The sequence below is a fragment of the Astatotilapia calliptera genome, chromosome 11 (assembly GCF_964374335.1).
Source record: "Astatotilapia calliptera chromosome 11, fAstCal68.1, whole genome shotgun sequence".
Lineage (NCBI taxonomy): Eukaryota > Metazoa > Chordata > Actinopteri > Cichliformes > Cichlidae > Astatotilapia > Astatotilapia calliptera.
Window position 1 is genome coordinate 25130463 of NC_137432.1, and position 25875 is coordinate 25156337.

Consider the following 25875-nt stretch of genomic DNA (forward strand, 5'->3'; position numbering starts at 1 on the left):
GTGAACTTTTCAGAGTATTCCCTCCAAAAAAAACAATAATTATTGATGTGATCACACTTCTTCATCCACTTCTTTTTTCCCCCAGTCCTACGAGTCTCGTATGGGCATCTCTGCCGACACGGAGGGCGAGGGGGAGGAGGATGAGGAGGTAGCAGAGTCGCCTGACGACGCGAGCGATGACCAGCGAATCATCATCAAGAAGGAGGGCAGAGACGGCAACGCCCGTCGCTACTGAGCCACATGTATCTCTGCACCCGTTCTCATGGAAACCACAACCCAGCTCACCAGTCACACACTCCAACACTTTTAATATCAACGAACGACTAGTATAAGGAATGTAAGCTTACAAACACGACGCACAATGCAGTCACCGTAATACTCCTGACACCCAACGCCATATGTGACCTACAGCCGACAACAGGCTGCCTCCACCTAAATGTTCAGTGGCACAATGTATACAGCTAATGTAATTTAACCACCTGATTAAACCCCACCAAATTTGTATGTGGTGCACCAGTGCTAAATCACAAAATGGTCATGTGTCTGTATAGTGTAATACTGGTTGAATAAGACTGTTTTGTTTAAAAAAAAAAAAAAAAAAAGTAATAATAAGATTGTATTCTATCTTTTGTCTTCGAACACAGAATGAAATCTTTACAAAATGGAAACAGGGACAATTTGTTGCAACATGTAGGCCTCGAGTAGATCTGTAGACACAAGCCTCGATCCTGACACATCTGTTCATTAGACTAACCCGAGAAGTCTGCACAAGCTCTTTTCTCGCTCTTTGCATCCTCTCCTGACGCATTCCTCGGCCAAGTCCAAACACAGAGTAAAGACAGTGGGGTCAGACATCACGGGGTCACGTATTCATGATAAGCTTGCAGGTGTTTTGCTTTTGTTTCTGTGAGAACACTTTATGTTTTATTAGGAACTTATTTAGCGTCCACTTCATCCTTAACCCAAGCTGGCACTTCTGCAGCTCTCCAAGAAGGCAGACTGAGAGCCGCTCGGTGTGGTTTCTACTTCAAAATCGAGTCTTCGTAAAGTTTCAGCTCGTGACACAAAATGACAAAACATCACCTCGTACAATAAAGCTGGTGTAACCTGACCTCTGAGCCCCCCCTCCCACACACACACAGTGACCGCTGCAATGCCTCTAAATGACTCTGACTGCACTGTTTGACTCACTGCACACTGCTCTTACAGTAACTGCAAGACGCCACATGCACACACAAACAGAAACACGCAGACACACTCCATAACGCTACCCGTGCTGTTTCCAGAATGTCCGCTCAGCTTGGGCAGTTTTGATTGTATTGATTGTAATGAATTTTCTGTACATACGATGATGACTATTATGATATTATTGTTATTACTATTATTATTGCAGCCACTCTTCTCTTTATCTGCACATTTGGAGAGAAAGCTGATCATCATTTACTTTTCCCCATTTGAGTAATCACCCTTAACAGCATCGAAAAACAGTATAATAATAATAATAATAATAGTAGTAGTGATAAGGATGATAATCCCTGGCTTGATGAGTGTCTATTAATTTGTGTGTAATATTGTTGTAATTTAAGAACTTGTCGATATCACAGAAAAAGGAGGGCACATTGTTGTGATACCAAGAAGCGTCTCACTCATTTCATCTCGCGCACTTCTTGCCGATTATTTTTCACATTTCAAAATATTTCTTTATTATTTCTTTTTGAATTTGATTTCCACCACATCCGGTATTTTCGGTTTAATGAATGTACAACCGTGTGCTACTCCTCACCTTTCCCTACCCCACCGCCTTTTCCCTTCACCTCTCCCTCACTGTCCCTCTGTGTCTCTTGCTGTCCGTCTGTGTAGCCTATCAATGTGCAGTGCTAACGCTGTCAGTAAATAAAAGCCTGTTGTTTTTGAGTGTGATGTTAAGAAGGAATAAACATTGCATTGATTAAGAAATTATATTATTACTATGTTACTATTCAAACATTACCTGTAATTATTGATACAATGACAACATGGAATATCCTGACTAATTGTTATTGAGAACTGTCGGAAAACATTGCGAAATTCATAATAAAAACACTATATGACGTCTCCATGAGAGGGTTTTCTTGGAAATAACAATATTGTAAGTATGACTTTGCACATGAAATTTAACCCTGAAGATTGAATCTTATATTACAGATTATGATATGATTATAAAATCTATTGTAGAACATCAGCATAACTTCGTGCTGAAAATTGGGGGGATCAAGATCTCTGTCTAAATAAATAAATAAATAAATCTGGGTAAATTCCCATATGATTAAACATGCAACTATTTTGCTGGTATTAACCGAACTGAGTAAAGAAAATCAACAGCCTATTTATGCAAGATAATTTATAATTTTATTGGGGTTTTTTTTTGGTTGGGTCTGATTATCGGGGGGGGGTCATAACCCCCCTAACCCAACCGCCCCCAACATGTCTGGCTGGATAACCACAAGGTTGTGTGATGAGCCCTTTCCTCTACTCCCTCTTCACCCATGACTGCAGACCTGCCGATGGTTCTAACACCATCATTAAGTTTGCAGATGACACCACGGTGATTGGCCTCATCAATGACAACGATGAGGCCGCCTACAGTGAGGAGGTGGATCGTCTGGCTGAGTGGTACAACACAAACAACCTGCTGCTTAACACTGAGAAGACCAAGGAGCTCATCGTGGACTACAGGAGGAATGCTGACCCACATCCACCCATCCACATTAAGGGGACGGCTGTGGAGCGTGTGAGCAGCTTCAAGTTCCTGGGAGTCCACATCTCCGAGGATCTCACCTGGACGACCAACTGCTCCAAGCTGGTTAAGAAGGCTCACCAGCGCCTCTTCTTCTTGAGGACTCTGAGGAAGAACCACCTGTCCTCAGACATCCTAGTGAACTTCTATCACTGCACCATCGAGAGCATCCTGACCAACTGTATAACAGTCTGGTACGGGAACTGCTCTGCCTCGGACCGGAAGGCGTTGCAGAGGGTCGTGAAAACTGCCCAGCGCATCGCCGGAGCACCACTTCCTGCCATAAAAGACATCTACAGGAAGCGGTGTCTGAAAAGGGCTGGGAAAATCATCAAAGACCCCAGTCAACCATCACATGGACTCTTCACCCTCCTGCCCTCTGGGAGGCGCTACAGGAGCCTCCGGACTAAGACCACCAGGTACCGGAACAGCTTCTTCCCCACAGCTGTCAGACTCCTGAACTCTGCCTCCTGACATCTGACTCACATTAAACACATGGACTGGACATACACACACCCACAACCACCTACACACACCCACAACCACCTACACACAACTGTACCCTCAAACACACAATAATATGGACTGAACCACCACTCACAACCACTAGCACTTTATATAGCCTCTGTAGAAATTATCCACATATCTCACTTATCTTAACTGCACTACTGTATAGCTCTGTGTAAATAATCATTCTGTTCAATACGATAATTTTTAATTCTACAGCTGTTTATAACCTGCATAGTTCACATTTCTGTATAACTATATATCTCATATTTCTGTATAGTTTTTCATATTTATATCCTGTACATAGTTTATACTCACTACAGCCTGTACATTCTTATAGTTATAGCATATTCATAACATACCTCGATACCATGTACATTATAACATACCATAATAGACCCATTTCTGTAATATACTTACATATCTATATTATTGCTAATATATATTTGTAATATATCTGTATCGTGGCTAAAGCACTTCTGGATGGATGCAAACTGCATTTCGTTGCCTTGTACCTGTGACATGTGCAATGACAATAAAGTTGAATTCTATTCTATTCTAACCCCCCTGGAAATTACGCCCCTGGCAGAGAAACACTGGGGAACTAGAACTAATATTACTAATAATAAAGACAAGACTACAAATCTGACAGTCAACACCAGAAAAACCATTAAGTCATAACAAGGACCAAACAGTCAATACTAGAATATCTTATGAAGTATCCAGATGTTTGAAGAAGAAAGCAAAAGCTATAACCATAAAACAAACAAACAACAACAAAAGTAGCTCACGCAATAATTTACCGATTACAAAAAAGAATCAAAATGAAACAGGAAGGTCAGTAGAAAGTTTCATCAGTGGAATAACAAAAGATTTTAGTGCTGGAAAAATATAGAAAATCATTCATGCAGCAATTCTAGACAACAGCTAACAAATAAATAGACATACTTTAAAAAGGTAACTCGAGTAGAGAACTACTCAGAGAAATAACAATTTTGGAAGTTTAGTTAAAGGTTTACATGAAAAATTCAAATACATGATAAAATAGTCAAAAATTCTAAAAATCTGAGCACGTTTTGGATATTTCAAAACATTGGTTATGGTTAAAAGAAAGAACACCCTCTTTCAGTTCTAAGGCGTTATATCAGAACATAAAAAATAATGTAGTCCTTAGCAGTTCTTAAAACGAGGTAAAAACAAACTCAGATGAATAAAAACCCACCACGTGTCATTATTTAACAAAAACTAAACAGTTGAGGCTTGTAGGCATTCATTTATGCACAGCTCTCTTAAGGTCTCAGCACAGTATTTCAATCAGGTTGAGCTCTGGACTTTGACTGGACCATTGCAACACAGTGACTCTTTGCTTTTTTAAGCCACAGTGTTGTAGATTCCCTGCTGTTCTTTGGACAATTGTCCTGTTACGTGACTCAGTTTATAAAAAGCTCTAGCTGTCAAGAACATGACCTCACATTGGATTCTCTTTTATATCTAAAAGAGTTCATGGTCAGCTCAAAGACTTAAAGGTGCCCCAGTCCTGTGCCGGCAAAACAAGCCCCAATCATCACCGCTTCACTGCTGTGTTTGGTAGTTGATATGCGGTGTTTGTGCTGATAATGCTGTATTTGTTCTCCACTTTGGTGTTGTCTCTCCAAAGCACAATGTTCCAAAAGCTTTGTGGTTTGTTCAGATGTGGCTTTGCAAACAATAGCCATGCTGCCATATTCTTTTTAGAGAAAATAAATGTTCTCCTGGCAACCCTCTGAACAAACCATACTTGTTCTGTCTTTTTCTAACTATACTGTCATGAACTTTAACATTCAACATGCTAAAAGAGGCCTGCAGAGTCTGAGGTGTAGATTTTGGGCACTTTGCAGTTTATCTGAGCATTTTCTGAGTTTTCCACTTGTAAATAATCATTCGATGGGCAACAACAACTGCTTCTCTAAGATCACTGCTAAAATCTTTCCTTCTTGACACCGTGTTAACGCACACAGACCAGCACACTGCCATAACTTTTATAGAGGTCCTTTTGGGCCTTTTGTTTGATTAATTGATCATCAGCAGACATCAAACTGAATAATTGGCTGCTCCTGGCTGCTACTTACCCTCTTAATTACCATGTACTCAATGGGTGTGCTTATTTTTTCACACATTGCTTCTTCTTTTTAGCTTAACATGTGTTAAATAAAAAATAAAAGAATTCAGGAACTGTAATAAGCATGATAAGCCAAGGATTATCATAATTATTCTGAACCCAAATGAAAATTTTTTCACTTTGAAACATGTGGAAGACCTGAACTTGGCTGTTTGTGTTAGTACCATGTGGTAAACCTGCCACAGCGTGATGTGAGGATTATTTTCCTTATTAGCTTGGCACAAGCATCAGTTACATATCAACCTTTGTTACAGTACGGCAGCAGATTTCTGTCCTCTGTGGCTGCTTCTACTTAAATAAATGACAGTAAAATGAAAGAGAAAGCATTCCGATCCTTTTTTAAGCAAAATGATCAGTTCAGCAACACTAAATTTACATTAAATGTCCTATAATTCAAAATTATCTGATCATGTAAAACTAACATGTACCTAAAGTGTGACACACAATCTATAGCTCAAAGATTTATATAACTAGGCATTACATTGTGTGTTTTTCTATATAGGTATGCTTTTACACTATTGGCGACGTGTTTGGGATCAGTGCTGAAAAATGAACATATTGCAATTCATGTTTTCCAGATGGCCCCTATGCCTTTCTATGTTCATAATTCCATAAATTTGGACAAGATCCCCAACACCACTGGCTAAAATGCAGCCCTAATGCAGCCCTTTGCTGGATTTTTTCCCTAATTTGTAAGGACATTAATTTCAGATACTCTTCATCTACTGAACTATACTTTTTTTATTTGTTTTTTAAGGACACACTGCACACCATGCTGAGATATACCAGGTTTCGACTCCCAGTGCATTTTCACAGTAATGCATACACAAATCCAGAGTATTTGTGCTAGCATTTAGCAAAATAAGCATTTCTCAACTGATTAGAAGATTTTCTTTAAAAAGTATTATATGTAGTCGCAAATGCTGTTAAAAGCACTTTTTTGATTCTGTAAAAATACAGATTTATAGAATAGAATAGAATAGAATAGAATAGAATAGAATAGAATTCAACTTTATTGTCATTGCACATGCACAGGTACAGGGCAACGAAATGCAGTTTGCATCCATCCAGAAGTGCTTAGTGATATAGATATATTACAATATATATTAGCAATAATATAGATATGTAAGTATATTACAGAAATGGGTCTATTATGTTATAATGTACACGGTATGAAGTATGTTGTGAATATTCTATAACTATAAGTATGTACAGGCTGTAGTGAGTACAAGCTATGTACAGGATATGGACAGGATATAAATATGAAAAACTATACAGAATATGAAATAAATAACTTTATGTCTGTCAAATTGTGTTATCTTTGGCATTATTCAGATTCAAGTAAAGAAATAAGAATAAATGATGTGGTTTTATGATAAACTGCTAGTAACAAACTCTATAAAGATAAAACACCTTTAGGTTTTTTGGCTAAATTGTCTTTTATATGCAGACACAACCTTGTTAGGTGTCGTTTTTATGCTTACATTATTCATATGTCAGTGTTTAGTGGCTAAAACGTAGAAACGTTCCTCTGAAAGGGTTTGGTATAAGAACAGGGCTGAAAATGACCTTTTTTTTAAAGAGAAAAAGTGAAAATCTCTAAAAGCGTGGAGAACTATTTCTCAAAACTACTATCAAAGACAGAAATCAGGTTCTTTGGAAGTAAAATATAAAGAAATGATGGTTGGCTGAAGACTTCTGCACAGCACTGCGCGTTACTTTCGTGTTTTTTTTTTTGTTTTTTTTAACAAATACATGTTTCATCCGGGAAGCGGACTTTGTTCTCAGGCATGTTACATTTTAACGTTAGGCTCTTTACGCCTTTTTTCCCAGGCGCTGACGCTTCCTTACGCATGCGTAAAACCACTTGAAGAATACGTAACTGGCGTAACGTTCACGAGCCAGGCTAGCGGTGAAGGGTTTTGTGGGTCATGGGGGAGGAAGGTAAATAAAAGCGGGGAGCTAATAGCACTCAGCGACTGGTTTCGGACGGTTACTGGAAAATTTATTCGGACGGAGGTGTGAGAGCGGGACAAGAGGGGACATACCGCCGGAGTGAGGGACTGTCGCTCGGATACAGCAGCAGCTGTCGGCGGTGAGGTGAACAGTATGCTTCCCTTCTATTCATGCTTCTTCGCTGGGTGCACACTACGGGAGTGATCTCTGCACTGGCCCTACTGCAGCTAGCCAGCTAGCCACAGCTGATATTTTTTGAGTTCCGGACGGTCGTGAGCGTCCTCCGTTTCCCTTTAGGTTTCATGAACCGCACGCTGGTTACATAAATAACACAGAGTATCGCTTATCGAGCTAATGTTGCTGTTTGTAGCTGAAGCTGCAGTTAGCTCCGATCAGCTCTATTTTATTACACAGTGCTCCCAGAAAGGTAACAATGCAGGCAGGTGTGTTTAGTTGATATCTATAACTAGTGGACTATGTGTGACAAAGGCAACCTTCGCCTATTCCTATCGTCTCCGTGGATTTGTAGTCAATAAACAGGTGTCATAATGGCCCGTCTTTGGTAATGTGTGTATTAATATCTCTGTCTGATCCTCTTACTTTGACCCTAATCATAATACAGCAGCCATTTGAAGCGGTGGGACTAAAGTAGCCTTTAAATCTTCAGCCTAGACAGCAAGAACAACAGTCCACCTGTAAGGTGTTGTGTAATAGTCACTGAAGAGTTTTTAGGTAGACGCTCACATGCGAGATTAGGAAGGGAATTCATTTTTATGTTCCTCCTCTCCAGGGAGGTCAGCATGTGTAATTGATAGGGGTCATTGAAGTACAGCAGCAGAGTTTCATACATCTGGGACTACATTTCAGAGTGAAACAGTGTCACGGTATTGTTTATTATTTTGCTTTTAAATGTTTAGGTGAGTAATCATCAGATGGAGCAGGATCAGTTGAAATGTTTGCAGTTTATATAGCTGTTATTTTAGACCTGATATGGAGTGTTGTGCAAACATGCTGCTCTTCATTTCGTTATAATTTGCTTCACAGAGGAGCCAAACATTCTTGTAATATATCAAAGTGGTCTTGAACACTTCTCAAGTTCTCAAGGCTTTCTGAAGGTATTTTTATTTAGATATCGGTTGTTTTGTTTCTTTTCTCATTCATTTTTAGCTCAGTAATTGTACCTGACCAATTTTTTATTTTAGTCTCTTAACACTGACCCACTATCCATCATTCAAGCATATAAAAGGCACTTAACACAAGCAATGTACCAGTCTTGTGTCAACTATAGTACAAGCAGCTGGAAGAATCAGGAAAAAATCCATGAAGAACCTGGTGTCAGTGGAAAAGGCTGTGGTATGCCAAATTATGCAAGAACTTGATTGAAAATCAGTGGCAGCAAATCTTAGAATGATGAATCCAAATTGAAATTTTTGATTCAAACTGTCGTCAGTGTGGTACAACGGTGAGTATGAACCTTTTCCTCCCTTTCAGGCAGTGGTGCTGGGATCTTGTTAGAATTGATGGAATTTTAAACACAGAATATCCATCAGATTTTGCCATTTGGAAAGCATCTGATTGACAGCAGCTTAATTCACTGCCTGGATAGCAAAACACTTATCAGTCATGGATTGTCCTCCCCAGAGCATCTACCTCAAAATGATTGAAGCAGTTTGGGATCGTCTTGACAGAGAACAGAACAAAAGGCAGCCAACGTCCAAAGAGGAGAACTTATCCTGAAGACTACTTAATAAAATTATAAGAAAGCTTGCATAACAAAGTTTCAAATATTAACTTTAAAGCTCATTAGAGTAGTACAAATCTTGTTGGTGGGTGTTTGTTTTTGTTTTTTTCTCAGCTTATATTCTATAGTTCAATGCATGTTTGCACATTTCAATAAATCATGTATAAATAAACATGTATTTTCAATTTTCCTAACAAAATATAAAGAAATGAGGGGTGGCTCAAGAGCTTTTAACAGTAATGCATACACAAATCCAGAGTATTTGTGGTAGCATTTATCAAAATAAGCATTTCTCAACTGATTAGAAGATTTGCTTAAATAAAATAGTATTACATGTAGTCAGTGTGTTAGTATAGTGATGCTGATGTTCTTTATCTTCGTAAACGCTCTTAAAAGCTAAAATCTCCTGAACGTACCAGATGAGTTAAGTGAAACATGCTGTGGATGCCTGTGCCTGCTGAGCCATCATATTCTCATTATTAATGGTTCACTAAGAGCCAGAAGATGAAATGAAAAACAGCAGATGGAGCTTGAATTTGTGCGCGTTTCATGAGGCTATTTGAGCAGCCTGAAGATTTCGCTCGGCCTGTCAGCTGTTAAAGGGGTCAGGAAATTGAATAATTATTTTTAGATGTGATGGAAGGGACACAAAACAATGTGAAGGACTAACTGAACTTAAAATTACTCTCTGGTGCCGAATAACAATAATAATAATAATAATAATAATAATAAAAAAAATCTTTCAGGGTTGAATATGTCGAGTGTTAAAAATTAAAACATTTTATATTTTGGGGGATGGTTTTTCAGTTATTGGTGCATAACTGTTTAGTTTCTCTAATATTTAAGTGTCTAATTAGAAATTGGACCTCATACTGGATGCTTTAGGATCTGCGTCTTTTAATTGTTCCATTGAGGTGCTTCACTCTACATAGTCCATTGCATGACTATCACAGTAAAACTAAATATGAAAAAAGAAAATAAATGGTAATAGATAAAATGATAATTGGATGGCATGGTGGTGCAGTGGTCAGTGGTGCCATCTTTAAGCAAAGTGGCCTTGAATCCACCTGCTGACTGGAACCTTTCTGTGTGGAGTTTGCATGTTCTTCATGGTAAATGGTAAATGGCCTGCATTTGTATAGCGCTTTACTTAGTCCCTAAGGACTCCAAAGCGCTTTACACTACATTCAGTCATTTACCCATACACACACATTCACACACTGGTGATGGCAAGCTACATTGTAGCCACAGCCGCCCTGGGGCGCACTGACAGAGGCGACACATCGGTGCTGTGGTTAGCCGCTGTTGCCTCACAGCAACGAGGTCCTGGATCCAGGTCTCCTGGAAGCACCCCATTCCAAAGACGCACATGTTGGCTTAACTGGTGATTTTAAATTGGCGTGAAGGGTTATCTGTTTCTGTGTTAGCTCTGTGAGAGAGGAAGAATGTGGATGGCTGGATGGCTTACCCAATGCAGGGTCATAGAGTGGGCGTAGAGCCTTTTCCAGCTGATGCCGAGCGGGACACAAAAAAGCCTGCACATTAGGGAAAAAGAAAGACTAGCTACAAAAGTATTTTACACTCATACAATTAGAGCAGGGCAATATGACCAAAAATATTTATCACGATATACATTTGAAAATTTGTGATAACGATATAACTGACGATATAATTGACACTAGACAAAATACTTTACAACTCCGCAACTTTATTAGTGCAAAAAACCCCATCAATGTATTTTCACTTAAACAAGCAGCTGTTTTTTTTATGTGCATTAAAGTTATATAAAAATGTAACAGTGCAACAGTTTAACCAAAAGGCATTTCCAGTGGAAATTAGCTGACATATCCTCAACATAACCATGTATAATATCCACAAAACTTAAGAAGAGGTTATACACACACAGTACGGTAATATTATGTTGAAGCACAGTACGTATCACTCCGCGAGGCGCCTGCCTACGATAGCCGTACTAAAACATTTGACTGATTTTCGAGCGCCGTGCACATAAAATCGTTTTGAGGTCAGTAAACACAACCAGAATTCATACATAAGGCACACGGGATTATAAGGGGCACTGTCGATTTTCAGAAAAATCAAAGGATTGATTTTAAGTGTGCCGTATTTTCCAAAAAACACGGTAATAACGACGGCCTGCTAGCATGCTCTACAAAAAAATAGTGCTTTGTTGTGTATCTAACGGACGAAAGCCAAACCAGTTCCACACCACTGTAGTTGCAGCATTTTTACAAACCAATTCTGGTTCATCCGTTTCATTCAACAATCCACTTTCGCCCCTCTCATTCTGCGTCGCCGCCATGTGCATATGTAAACATAGGCACTGCGCATGCGCGTTTTACCCATATTCTATTGCGACATTTCATTTTCCTATCGTTGCCCAAAATTACACCGGTATTACCGTGAACGGTATGATATAGCCCAGCCCTACATACAATAAATAAAACCAACTAAAAATAAATGTATAGAAAATGTATTTTGTTTTAGGGTTTCTCACTGAGGAGCATTTAGTGTAGATGTTTAGTGGGACTGGAATTTCTTAATGTTTGTAAGACAAGTATTTGTATTATATCTGTTCTGATCTGTCACCAACAAAAGGAACAAAAACAGTGAAACTAATAAAACCTAAACTGAAAACTTTACATGGGGGAAAAAAAAAGTAAACAGTCAAAACTAAAGTAAAACAAGCCAACCCATTCGGGGAAACTTAGTGAAGCTAAGCTGAAGACAAAATAAAACTGTAATAAGTCTCTTCTCATAGCAATACTTTTCTTGAACACAGACTGAATATGAGTGGTTCATTTATGGCTCTTCTTCTCAGTTTGCAGGTGGTCTTATTGGGTTTGCCTCATCCTTGTGTTGCCATGGCGATGCGTGAGTTGGTGGAGGCAGAATGCGGGGGAGCCAATCCCCTCATGAAGCTGACCAGTCACATGACCAAGGAAGGGGGGCCATGGCGGAACGCCACAGCACCTCCAGTGAGTATTTTGTAAGACATCAGGCCCTGAGCTCTGTAGTCTACACGATATGCTTAGAAGTTTGGGGTCACTTAGAAATGTCCCTGTTATTTTTCAGTCTCTTTATTGATTTTTAGCAAACTTTGGCTTTGAGTTTCAACATTAAATTAATAAACACTCATTTTTATCTGTGAGGAAGAGCCTGATATTCTTTTTTTATTTTTTTTATTTAAGGCAACAATAGACTATACTTAAGCTTTCCTTTTGTAACTTTATAAAATAAAATGTAACAAATAATTACATTCAAGAGTTTCAATTTGCTCAGTGGTATGCATTAGGGAAATAATACCTGACAACAAAATTTATTTGCATTTGTTTCATTTTATCTCAGAGTTTTTCGGATGTTTCATTCATACCCAAGCTAGTTTTTTCTTTTTCTGTGTGGAGATGACAAAAAATGGGGATACTGTTATCAAATAATACTAATCAACTTCCTGACAAAACTTTGTTACTTTAAAAGTAATAAAGCTTTCCAGCAATTCCTTCTGCTTCTTTTTACATAACATCTCTGCTACCAAACAAACAAATGAGAGAGAACCTGCCTCATCTCGTGGGAGCTTTTCAGTCCTGACAGGAGATTCTGGTTAAGTAACAAACATAATTAAAAGTAGTTGGTGTAGCAGGTGTGAAAATACCATTAACAGCTGTAGCTTTGCTTTTGGGTTCGTCCATGTTCTGTTACTCCTGCTAATGAGGGGCCCTTGTTTGCATGACGCACAGCAAAGTAATTACAGAACAACATAAAACTGAATTCAAGTAAGTAAAATTTTACTAATATTGGATCTTTCAAGATAAAAATCACAAAGTACCTCACAAAAAAAATGCTAGAACATCAAAACAAAAGACGAAAATATGAGTACTCAGGTATTTGTCCATGTGGAGCTCTGAAAGTCAAAACCAGAATCTTAATAATAACAATAACAATTTCCGATTGCGCGTGCAACTCTCCATCTGCGTGGACATGAGAGCAGATGTCCTTAAAAGTGCTCAAAATGGACTGAAGCTAGAGCAAGGCCCCAAAACAGAACCCTGTGGCACACCGTAGACAAGAGACAAGGAAAAGAACCTGAACTAAGAAGCAGCCACAGAAAAGGAACATTTATGCAGATACTGACAGGTATTATGATCTGCTCCAGAGGAGAGCCCAGATTCTTATCCTATTGAGAAAATTGAGGTGGTCGCCATTGTCAAAGACAGAAGGCAAGTTCTTCATCAGCAAAACAGAACATTACCCTGCACCCACTTTGCATCGAGATGCTTATAGAAATGCTCCTTCTTATGAGTAACTGATCGAGCTTTTTGAGTCAGGATCTGAACAATATTTCCTGGATCCATGCTTTTAACTTAAAATGCAGAAACTGTATCAAAGCATACAGTAAATGTGTAAGAGTGCCTCTGCTACAAGAATACAAGATTTAACACAATCTGTTGTAGGGCTGTAAATTTAAGAGTATATCTTTCCTTTTAATTAGAAAATCTAACACTGTTCTCTGTCGCCCTTGTTATATAGCAGTTTAAGAGCTAATTGGCCTTTAAAAAATATTAATGTTAAGTTCCAGAATTTTATGTGCAGTTGGCATCAGGCTACAGCAAAAGCACTAGTGTTGCTTTTGCAATAACTTTTCTTTATATATTTTCAAGCTCCCTGTGACCTTTATCTCTGGAGCTGCTTGATTTAACATTTTTGTGCAAAACATTTTGCTAATAGATACCATACTTCATTATTATTTTTTGCAGATTCATCCCACTCCCATTGAAATTGCAACTGAGGAAGATGTAAGTGCTTTTCTTTCAATTTTAATGATTTGCTCTAAGACTGTACAGTATATACTTCAAGTTTATACCCTAAAGCCAAAATATTTAGGTTTCCTCAGCATGTACTCTAATCATTAAGAGTTACCATTAGATTTTATATAAAATGAATGTTTTTGTTCTAGCTCGTTAATGAGTTCCTTCAGGAACCTCCACGCCCTCCACAGACCTTTGACATGGGTCAGCTGCTGGAGGAAATGCAGCAGATTGACCAGCAGAGCTACAGACAAGCTCCACAGAGAGGTGCTCTTCATCATTACTTGATGAAGTTTAAAAGATTTTCTAAACCTTTTTTCCAGTAAATTTGAACTTCTTTGTATTTCCTTGTCATAGCTCCTGATGTGGCAGCGCTGGCCCTCTCTGGTGACTGGGTGGAGGAGTTCCTCCAAGGCTCTGATTCTGCCTCCGCCCCGGGGCTCATCGCGCTCGGCGATGCCGCAGATGCTGATTGGACGAAAGAATTTATTGCCGAGGCAGCAGGTATGTTTTGTTTTCATTGCTTTTCTTGGCCTTCTGCATTTTTTGCATAATGAGCAAATCATCTTTCTGCCGTTATCATCACTCTGTCTCATATCATCACGTTTTTTTTGCTCAAATCAGAGTGAATATCTTTAGGGCAAAGTCTTCATAGTGTAGCTGTTCTGACTCATGAACTCTGGACAGTGTCAGCAGAATTGCATCCAAGCTTCTTCCAAGGTTGTCCTTTCACACATGTAGCACAAAGCAAGAGATGATCTACTTTAAAATTTACTCACTGCTAAAAATAACCTGTTTGTTGAGAGTGCTGAGAGTCCACCGAATGATTACCTGCACTGTTCTCACACGCGTTCAGGCACAGGGTGTTTAAAAGGGAGCTGACAGTTATAAACCATTTAATGTCCGATCCAGCAGAATCAGACGTTTGAGTTCTCACATGCAGCTCTGTTAGGCGTCTACAAAGGTTTTTGGTTTTTTTTGGGGTTTTTTTAGGCGCACTGCATGGGTGAAAACAGCTTATGTCATTATTACATGTTTGCTGTGTTTTTAATTTTTCAATTTCTCTCATTTTTAGATCCTGGCCGCTGGGCAGAAGAGTATCTGGAGCAGTCTGAGGAGAAGTTGTGGCTGGGGGATCTTGGAGACAAAGCAAATGAATGGTGAGCAGGGGATAGAGCCGGGGGGTGGAAGGGGGTTACAAGCACTGCATTACATGTAGAAAATGTAGGGTAGACATGTGAGGGAGAATCAAGGAGGACAAGAGTGCTGTTGGCAGAACTTAAAGCACTTGAAAAACTGTGATAATTTTCTCTTCTTGGTGAGTGAATTTTCTGTTTAATTGTTAAACATTTAACCTGATATTCTCTTGTCTGACAGTGTTGAGTTAATCCATTAAATCTCTGGTAGAAGTCAGTGAAGCAGATGAACATGAAGTGAAAGCTGATTTAAAGAGTCCTTGTATAATCATCGTTGTGCACTGGGCTCTAAATACGAGAGTGTAAAATGCAGTTTATATTTGAAGTGATTTGTTCCAACCTACAGTACTGTGCAAAAGTCTTGAGCCAGCCATCATCATTGCTTTATATTTTATATTCTATGAAATATTGGAAATGGGTGTCATTGAAACATCTGTAAATATACATTGAAATACAGAATATAAGTTGAAAATCGTGTGTACAATTCTAATATGCTTGAAAAGCAGTATTTGCTATGACTAACTTCATTCTTCACCTTATTGGTACAAAAATAAAACTATTTTATGTCGAAATGAGTGAAAAAACAGCAAATGATCAAAGAAAGGCTTTGAAAGACCTTCAAAAACCCTGAGAACTATTGTTCTAGACCACTTTAAAACATCATGGGAAAGTCTTGCTCAAGACCTTCTAGTTTTATAGCATTAAATTTATGTTTTCTTTTGTTTGTTTTTTTTATTGTTAATCTGACAGGACTAAGGAGTATCAAGCAGAAGACGAGCTGAGGCAGACAGCCAATGAGCTTGTCTCAAAGGTTGATGACCCAAAGTTACAAAACACAGAGGTGAGCAGTGTGTCATTGTGACACCGTAATACACATCATTTCCTTTTACATGTCTATCACCATGTTCTTTCACTTTTTTCTTTAACTCTTTTGTAGAGTAGGTCCTTGAGACTGTAGCATGTGGTGCACAGATGATTTTTGTGGTTTTTAATGGCTTTTGTCTCAGTGTGGGAAGAAAGTTGCTGGTTTGGGAAGAAACTAGCATTACTGGTGTAAAACTGATGAATTAGTAATAGTAAATGCCTTTTTTTTTTTTTTTGTTGTAATTTGTTTTTTGTTGTTGTGTAGTTCCTGCGATTCATTAGGCAAATTGGCGAGGGCACTGTGACAGTGGAGAGCAAGACAGACAAACAGCTCACAGATAAAGCTCAGGCCGAGAATGCTCAGAACTGGGCCTCCAACCTCAACCAGGTACGAGTCGCAGCCCACTGAGGAAAGGATGGTTACAACTGTGAACGCTGTATGTTGGGGTAGAACACTGGTTCACTGTTGCCCAGTATAGGCTAAGCCTTGTGACTCATCACCCCAGTATCTGTTGCAGTGTAAAATTTTCCACAAATGTAACCAGAAGCAGCCACCAGTCTGCTTGTAATATGAGTCTCCAGGCTGCAGTGTTGCAGATGGAATTTGTTTTTGCAGAGAAAGGGCTCTCATAACTGTCAGCTTCTCCTCTTGAGCATTTAGATTTTAATGTGCACGACCAAGATTTGGGGTTTTCCCATCTTGACGTGATTTTCCTTTCATTCTGGATTTCACAGAAGGTGCAACTTCATTGCTTTGTATTCGATCTGTTCAGGCAGTAAAAGGCTGATGCCAGATCGAGTTTCTCTCTAAATGTATTTCTCTACAAGACGACAGATACAAAAGTACGGAGGCGTAATCCTTTCACTTGACTGAATTAATGAGAGATTTTATAATCCCAAAGGAGCCTTATTGATTTGAAAGCTTGATTTCTTGAGCTATAATACTGCTGCAGACTGTTTGTCTGCTGGATATTTCATGTTTCTCTTAGATCAGTTGAACCAATATGGCTTCAGGATGTAAGACGATGCATCTCAAATGCATTCAGACTGGCTAAGTGGTGACTCAAGAGACAAAGATTCCAGTACCTCCCAATGTTTCCAGCATAAACCAAGAGGAAACTGTATTAACAAAGCATGGGGCATTACTGCTTATGAAATCAAGGTTTCAAATTAATAGAGGCTCTTTTGGGATTTTAAGGTCCGTCACAACAATGTTTAACTGCTAACTTAGCTATCATGGGGGAAAGGTGAGGTATACTCTGAACAGTTGGTTTTTAAGCTGTATCTTTGATCCAGAAAAACAAGACAAAATAATTAGTCAAGTAAATGCATAACATTTCTGACTGCATTCAAAAATACACACAACCCCCCCAAAAATATAGATCAGAGTTAAATATCTTTAACCCACAAGTGACTAAAATGACCAAATAGGTTCTTTAAAAAAAAAAAAAAAAAAATATATATATATATATATATATATATATATATATATACACATACATAACATCACAGCAGTTCAGAATATATAAATTCTGAACTGCTGTGATGTTGTTTTATTCAGTCATTCTGTATCCTGAAAAGGTTAGGTTTAGTCTCAAGACTAAGTCTTGCCATTTTAGGTTTGTGATCCATAGTTTGCTGTAGAACATTACAAGTGTGTAATGTAGAGATTAGAAGGGAAAACTACAACAAAATCAACACATATAATATTTAAAATGCACATATATTCAGTTATATGTTATTCCTGCTATATTAATGGGCTAATTCCTGAAACAAACGTTCTAGAAGAAGTCTATTTAAAAATTCTTAGTCTAAAGCATTATACAGCACAAAGAAATATACCACTGAGGGCATAAATGAATCATGTAATTGGAAAGTTAAAAATACTCTGCAAAGCAGCAAATTGCTCAATTTTAGAGATTTACATAATTTCCTTAGGGATTTTTAAATTATTCTGATTAAAAGAGTATAAATAAGAAGGTTTGGGTTATTTTATTTTATTTTTTGTACCTCCTAAATTGGATCTAGAGATTGATTTGTTAGTAACTATTTTTTTTTAATTTAATTTTATTTTTTTTTTATTTACTAATTTTTACTAATCTAGTCAGAATTTGGAGAAATTGGGTGTTTATACTTCTGCCTTGAATCTATGATGTTTTTACTTTTTACTGTGAAGCTCTATGCTGTAACCATGTATCTCCATAAATGCATCATCAACACAGTCTCGTTTACTGGCGCCGTTTGGGCTTAAGCTTCTCTGGCTACTTCTTCTGTTGCCATTTTTTTCAAATCGACTGTAAGAGAGGGGATCTTGGTTGCAAAAAACAAACCAAAAACAATTACCTCAAGAAGGTTCCTGTGACAAAGTCTGACTGTGAAACTGCTTGTTTGACAGGTGGTTAGCCAGTGAGTGTGCAGGTTCATACCAATGATAATCCTCTATTTTAAAAGATAGCATCACTATCATCATCATTTGTTTAAATTCAGTATGACCCAAAATAAGTGACTGGGCCCATGAACTCATCAGGAGAGTGTTTACACAGGTCAAGACAGGAAGATTGGGTTTTTTTTTTAGTAGTTTTGCAACTACTGCTATCGCCATCTGGTGGCCTCCAGATAGAATGCAGGTGTAAGACGCTTGAACGTTGACTTTGTGATCTGTGTTCCCCCAGCTAGTGTTTGGGTAAGGAAATTGCAGAGCATTGCAGGAACACCAGGGATAGATGCACATGCTGGCAGCAGGAGCTGCACCGTAGGCTCTAAATAGATTCAACGCAGAAGTATAAATTAAGCTATAATCTGTACTTTAATTTAATCTTTTGTAAGTCCAAAATTTGACCTGATATCTCAGTTTGCTTTTTTCTGCTTTACATCTGTTTCGTGTTCTTTTCCTGGCCTAAATGGCTTCCACATTATGTTGTGCATGTGTAGCTGTCAGCCATATTCATGCTACATTATGATTACATCTATGCCATCGCCCTCTAACTCTGAATTGTGCTTTTCCTATTTTTTTTTTTATTTTGTTATTTTTATTTTTTTAACCTGCCTTTGGATTCTTGGCTTACCATTACCTTCATTAACACCTGTTATTCATCTGCTCCTCTTGATACTTCAAATTACTCCTTTTTTGCCCACCCCTCCAAAAAATTTGTATAAAAATCCTCCATACCAACTCCTCCTCTTCCTCGAAACATTGTCCCGTTCCCTACTGCCACCCCTCCCTCCGTAGTTCCTGATGAAGACGGGGGGAGGGAGTCTTCCCCTGGAACCCCCAGAGATGAATCAGAAGATTGACAAAGTAAAAGCTAAACAAGCAGAGCAGTGGGCCAGAGTCGTCAGGCAGGTACGACCTCTGTGGTCATGGCAGCTATCCATGTTTTATTTTAAGCTGCAGTTGTAGTTACTTATTTGTATGTTTTGCTACCAGTGTTAACAATTTCGATCTTACCCATCCATTCAGATAGTCTCAGATTTCCTGCATCTAGTTGCTGTTTAGTGCTTTTACTGTCTCAGGAGAAAACTGGGAGTTAATTAGGAAGGAGATAAAGGAAGCAGTACGAGAAAAATGGTTTCTTCTGTGTTCTTCCACCTTTCATTTCTTTACTCCTTCACATTCACTCCCCTCTATATTTTTCCTCTCTGAATGCCCCGGTTCTCCCCTTCTAATAACAGTTTTCTCAGCCAGCGCATACAGATTCCTATCAACCACTGCCATTGCTCTTCATTGTTATTCAGGTGTCAGAGGAGTCAGCTGAAGCCTGGGTAGATGAGTTCGCTACATCAGGACCTGATTTTCAACAAGCGAAAGCCGCAGTGGAGGTGAGGCAAGAGTCTGTGACAATAAAAACCTTCAACCCAAAGCCAAGTATAATAAGTAGTATTGTAGAGGTTAAAGCACTGAGTGTCATCGGAGTTGAGGTTTGAAAATGGAAACTTTCCTGAATGATTGGCATGACGGTGCCCTTGATTTTTTTTTTTTTTTTTTTAAAACACCCACAAACTTAATCCTGTTTAAGGAACGAAAAAAATATAGGGCCATCCTATAAGGCATCATCGATGCAGCAGCGTCTTCCAGTTGAAAAAGGTCAAAGTTATCTCCAATACGCTGTGAAGTAATGATGCATGTCTGTCATTTTGTCAGAGTGATGTGGATTTCTGGGAGAAGCTGCAGCAGGAGTGGGAGGAGATGGCGAAGAGAGATGCAGAGAGTCATCCCTGGCTGTCTGACTTCGATCAGCTACTCAGCACTTCTTACGACAAGGTATCCGTCAGCCTGCTCAGAGCAGGCGTCTGCTGCTATCTGTTTTGTGTTGCAAGATTTCAGCATTTTTGCGCATACAGCTGTCATGCACAATGTCTAATGTGCTCCTGTGTTTCATATACCCTATTAAGTACTAATTAAAATCATATACACACACAAGTTCTCTGAGCAGTTTCAATGTTTTCCTTGTTTTCATTTGCAGGGCTATCAGTTTGAAGAGGAGAACCCCTACTTATCACACCCGGACCCTTTGTCAGAGGGATTGAAGAGGATGGAGGCAGGGGACATCCCTGGTGCCGTCCGGTTCTTTGAAAGTGCTGTGCAGAAGGAACCAGACAACCAGCTGGTAAGACTCTGAAAGGCTGTGTTCTCATTTGCATTACACTTTTTTTTTTTTTTTAAATTCTTAGAACATCCTGTTATTACTTAATATAACATTGTGGGCCAAAAGGTCTCCCTACTTCTAATTTTAGCCATGTTTTTTCTCCTGCTTCCAACAGAAGGCCCTTGAAATAATACCATGTGTCTTTTTTTCCCCCATTAAATTGCAGGCTTGGCAATATCTGGGAACCTGTCAGGCAGAGAATGAGCAAGAATTTGCCGCCATCAGCGCCCTCCGCAGGTCAGTAGTCAAAGTTGACTAAAACATGTAGTAAAACATGTAGTTGTTGTTATTATTATTATTATTATTATTATTATTATTATTATTATTATTATTATTATTATTATTATTATTATTACTCTAGATCTGGGTGTTGTCTCTTGTCTATAGTTTTTGTATCTGTAAGCATATAAAACACATTTTGCATATAAAAAAAAATGTGTTTTTCCACCACAGAGTCTATGTTAAAGTGAGGATCGATTTTTGTTAAGACCTTTTTAAATGCATACTAATGTGAGTGTCACCTCAAAAGAAATATTTTCAACCAGGAAAGCACCTCCATATTTTAACACTTGTCGTTGCAAATAAGAGTTTCTTTGCCAAATGAATAGTCGTGTTTTTTCTGTCTGACTACTTCTTTTTATTACCACCATTCTTCCCATAGGTGTATAGAGCTGAAGAACGACAACCTGACTGCCCTCATGGCGCTGGCTGTCAGTTTCACCAATGAGTCACTGCACAGGCAGGCCTGTGAGACTCTTCGTGACTGGCTAAAGCACAATCCAAAATACCACTCTGTTTGGGAGCAGAGTGAGCGCGAACGCTCCAAAGACAGCTCCAAAGAAAGGGAGAAGGACAGAGAGAGGTTCGGGTCATTGCTGCCAGAGTGAGCATCACGCACGTTTAGGAGAATACAAAGATACCTCTTTCTCTTTGCCCTTTCCTTATTGCTTTTCCCTTGTGCAGGTCTTTGTTTACCGACGTCCAGTCCATGTACCTGCAAGCAGCCAATGTTGACCCTACCCAGGTGGACCCTCAGCTTCAGTGTGGTCTCGGCGTCCTCTTCAACCTCAGTGGAGAGTATGACAAGGCGGTGGACTGTTTCAGCGCTGCTCTCTCCGTCACTCCACAGGTTGGTGAAGAAGCCTTTGTAGAAATTCCAATGGCTTCATGTCATGTGCTCAGTTTCTGAGCTCTTTCTTTGTTTTTCTGTCCCCATAAGGACTATCTGCTGTGGAATAAGCTGGGTGCCACGCTAGCCAACGGAAGCCGCTCAGAAGAGGCTGTGGCCGCCTACAGGAGAGCACTGGAACTGCAGCCTGGCTTCATACGCAGTCGCTATAACTTGGGAATCAGCTGTGTAAACTTAGGGGCACATAGGTGAGACAACAGTGCTGTTTTGATGTGTATTTTGCTAGAGAGTCTTGGCATGTAAAGAAGTAAAATCTTTAGATTAAATGCATAATCCTCCTGAAGCTGGTTTTTATGATAGGGGAGTGTCAAGGTTCACAACCTTACCACTGATGACCTGAGTGTGGCTCTCTTAACAGAACAGTTTTCTGATAGATGTGGAATTAGTCCAGCAGTTTACATTTAGATAAACCTTTAAAAAACATGTTATGTGAAATCAGCATTTGATATACCCTTTTCAAATTGTCTTAAACACACTGACATTCTGCTGCTTACATACACATCAAATGCGTTCTGTGCCTTTTCAAATTCTGTCAGATTGCTACTTTTGAACTTTAGCAATTTTATGCTGCTTCCCAGATGTTTTTACCTTCCACTAGGGTGCTGTCTATAGTTAAATCTGCCTCCTAGTGGAAGGTATTTTATAGCCCCTTTTCCATTAGTACCTACTCCGATCAACTCAGCACGGTTCACCATGCTATTCAGGGTTTTCCATGAGGCCATAGAAACTGGTACCAGGTACTTTATTAGTACCTGCTCAGCCAGGGTTTCAAGCGATTGAAGCAGGTACTAGAAGTCACGCTGCATGCCACCGATTGGCTCGTCAGTAGCATCACTCAATGAGTCATAAGTGCATCTCATTCACGAAAATTAAAACTGCCATTTTTGAAACCAGCAACGAGGGAAATGGCTACAAAAAACCGCAGTGTTCCCCGAGTTTGACAAAAAGCCACAGACCGAGCAGTAGGTATATTCTTGGCTCAATGTCCACCTTTGTTGTAGCGTTCGTGTTGCATATTAATTACGTTGCAGGATGCCCAGACGCATTGCTATGGCAACAAGCTCGCGCACTGGGTTGTAATGGAAAACCAGTCGATCCGAGTCGTAGCGATCTGTGGCAAGTAGATCAGAGTAGCTACTAATGCAAAAAGGGCTTATGTGATACAGCTAGACCACACACAAAAGATGCTACACTAGACCAGACGTGCAAGAAATCTAATAAATTTCACAAAGGTTTGTGTTGATGATGATTGACATTCACTTTATAAGGTATACCTTCAGCGAGGTGCTGGAAACATTCCTCAGACATTTTCGTCTGTTTCGAAATGATTCCCTGACATCCCAGAGGTGCTGTATTGGATTGTGATCTCTGATCTCTCGTCAGCAGGTCATCTTCGCCATGTCTAAAAAGCTAAATGTTGCTGCCATTTGGCTGATTAGATATTTGCCTTATACAGCGCTTAACCAGGTGTACTTAATAAAGTGGCCACTAGAGTGTACACCAGTGAGAAATGGACCTTAATTTGCAAAAGTGAACTTAGTTTACACAAGTTTTTTTATTACTGTTGCCTGTTCAGGTTGATATCAGCACATTGCAGATTGAACATAAATCCATCCTGTTCACTTTTTTAACTCCACAGAGAGGCAGTGGAGCATTTCCTTGAAGCTTTATCTCTCCAGCGCCAGGCTATAGAGGATGGAGCGAGAGCTCCAAGGGGTCCCGGAGGAGCTGCGGCCACTATGATGTCCGACAATATCTGGTCCACCCTGCGCATGGCTCTCAGCATGATGGGAGAGAGCTCTCTGTACGCCGCGGCCGACAGGCGAGACTTGGACACCTTGATGGCTCATTTCTGCCAGAGAGAGGTGGATGGTGGGACTGAATGAAAACCTGCCAGGAGAGGGCTCATTGAGTGTGAATGTTTTTTGCTGGGAGGTAAATGTATGAGTGACTGAATGAAGCTGATTGAATGGAGGAATGAAGGGGACATGGTACAGCTAACAGTTAAAAGAAGATGATCGAGGAACACACTGTGAAGTGATCAAAGTGCTCATCATCATCATCATCATCATGTGTACATGTGTGTTTAAAAGTGTTGCAGTATCAGGCTTCACCTGTAGAGAAGCAGGCAGCAGTAATCCAGTCACGAACTGTTTCACACGTTCAGCAGTCACTGGATTTCCTCCTTTGTTGATCAAGAGAACCAGACTGAATGATTTTAACTTGAAAATCTTTCTCAGAGAAGAAGAGAAACAAGAATAAACATGGTTTAATCACTAATCTGTTCACCATCCAGCAATGTTAGTTTGTGTTAAGACACTCAGTCCTCTCCCTGTCTTTATTCACAGTTTGGTGGCCTCTGAGTTTATTATTACTGTGTTGATGTTGTTCCTACAGCATCTCGTTAACTTTGCTTCAGGACCACCATTGCAACCGGACAATCACATTGTTGTATTCGCTTCACAACTTGGGAACAAGATGTACACAAGAGTCTGGTAGGGACAACGCTGTGGTTCATGAATGGGTGAAACATAAGACTTTCACCCAGGAGACTGAGGCTTGTAGTCCTTGTTCATTTGAGACTTAGTTGACTGCTTTTCATTTTGAAAAGTATTTACTTCAGTCACTTTGGTTAGGTGTATAAAATGATCATATTAGAACTTAGTGAAGGCAAGCATCTTTTTTTTCCTCCCCCCTCAGGTGCAAAGCTAAGCTAGTGTTTTGTACACTACAAACCCTGTTTTATCAATTCACATGCCTCTTCATACAAAGGACTGGATGAGCCAGGGATCTAACCAGGCCTTCCAATTCGCAGACGACCCGCTCTACCTCCAGAGCTGCAACCATCCCTGATTGCAACGGTGTGATTGATCAGTGATGGTCCTGATGGAGGAACAACACAGCAATTATCAGATGTGTGTACTCTCTGCGGTTATGTATAATCAAGGTACAAGACCTCTGACATTAAAGAGTGCTGCTTATGATCCAAGGTGCTCAGCAGGCGGAAGGATTACAGATTATGCCATTGTAAAGTAGAAATACAAGTCATAAGTGCTACAGCTCTTTTTGTTATACTTTATTTAATTTTTTAGTAATCATTATCATGCCAGGATAATGAACTGATAACCAGCGGGACTGTTACTCAAATGATAAGGTGTGTCTGTGTGTGTGTGTGTGTGTGTGGGTCGGGTGAGAGACATTATGTCAATGAGAGTGGCTTTTCTGGGTTCCTGTGCTCTTTTTCATATTGCTCCTGTAAAACTACTTGCTTCATTGTAAAATAATGCTCTATGCCATACTGTGTATTGTAACATAATTGATGCACTATAATTGTTTTCAGGCTACTTATATCCTGACAGCAATGTTTAATATAATATTCAGCAATAAAAGCTTTGATTCCAGACATCTGTTATTATCCTTTTATTTCAATTTGGACCCCCTCTTGTTGGTATATGGGTTGTTTCATGGTCCTATCGACTAATTTGCAATTTAAATGTTTAGACTAAATTAGATTTTCATATTATAGAGCAAGATGGTTTTATCAAAATGTCTGCTCTAAGAAGTGGGAAGACTTGCCAAATCAGCAGGGCATTGCATTTAAAGTTTCCTCAGAGTTAATAATAAGGATTTTAATTTGTTTAACATGTTTTTTTGTTTTTTGTGAGTAATGCAAAATTATTAAAACTTGTGAAATACAAAATGCTGTGGCTTGGGAGGTAGTGCAGGTCATCTGGTCTACAAGTTTAAGGATCTTCATGCAAGATACTGATCCCTGAGTGGGCCTGATGCACACTGGAGTGTGTGCTAATGTTAGTTTAAAAGTGCTTATGCATAGAAACAGTTTGCATGAATTGGTGAATGAGCCTTGTAATAAAGTGCTTTGAGTGCTCAGCACTTAATAAAGAACAGTTAATTTACCAAAAAGTGATTTTATTTATTTATTTATTTTTTGGGGGGTAATTCTATAATTTTTGTAGTGGTTTGGTTTTTTGGGGTTTTTTTAGTGCATACACTTAACA

General features: G+C 39.2%; 2 protein-coding genes across 13 annotated transcripts in view; both read left to right on the forward strand.

Moving 5' to 3' along the window:
- clstn3 (calsyntenin 3) overlaps positions 1-1959 on the forward strand; it is a 30740-nt gene extending 28781 nt beyond the window's left edge. For all 3 annotated transcript variants that reach the window (XM_026184357.2, XM_026184358.2, XM_026184359.2), the window contains one exon: positions 86-1959. In XM_026184357.2, the coding sequence (XP_026040142.2) occupies positions 86-235 (150 nt within the window). In that variant the 3' untranslated portion in view covers positions 236-1959. The remainder of the gene's footprint in view (positions 1-85) is intronic.
- A 5054-nt stretch (positions 1960-7013) lies between these two features.
- On the forward strand, positions 7014-25257 carry pex5 (peroxisomal biogenesis factor 5). Of its 10 annotated transcripts, none has more exons than XM_026184535.2 (17): positions 7014-7536; positions 11978-12134; positions 13911-13949; positions 14111-14228; positions 14319-14465; positions 15037-15121; positions 15908-15998; positions 16287-16409; positions 19251-19364; positions 19757-19840; positions 20163-20282; positions 20485-20628; positions 20834-20904; positions 21329-21529; positions 21631-21796; positions 21887-22044; positions 23496-25257. In XM_026184535.2, the coding sequence occupies exons 2-17, from the start codon at positions 12021-12023 to the stop codon at positions 23740-23742; spliced, it is 2022 nt and encodes a 673-aa protein (XP_026040320.2). In that variant the 5' UTR covers positions 7014-7536; positions 11978-12020; the 3' UTR covers positions 23743-25257. The 10 variants fall into 10 exon arrangements, with proteins under 10 accessions (XP_026040320.2, XP_026040325.2, XP_026040319.2 ...); XM_026184540.2 differs by having other exon boundaries at positions 7018-7541; positions 11985-12134; positions 21329-21550; XM_026184534.2 differs by having other exon boundaries at positions 7018-7536; positions 11985-12134; positions 21329-21550.
- The last annotated feature ends 618 nt before the right edge of the window (positions 25258-25875 follow it).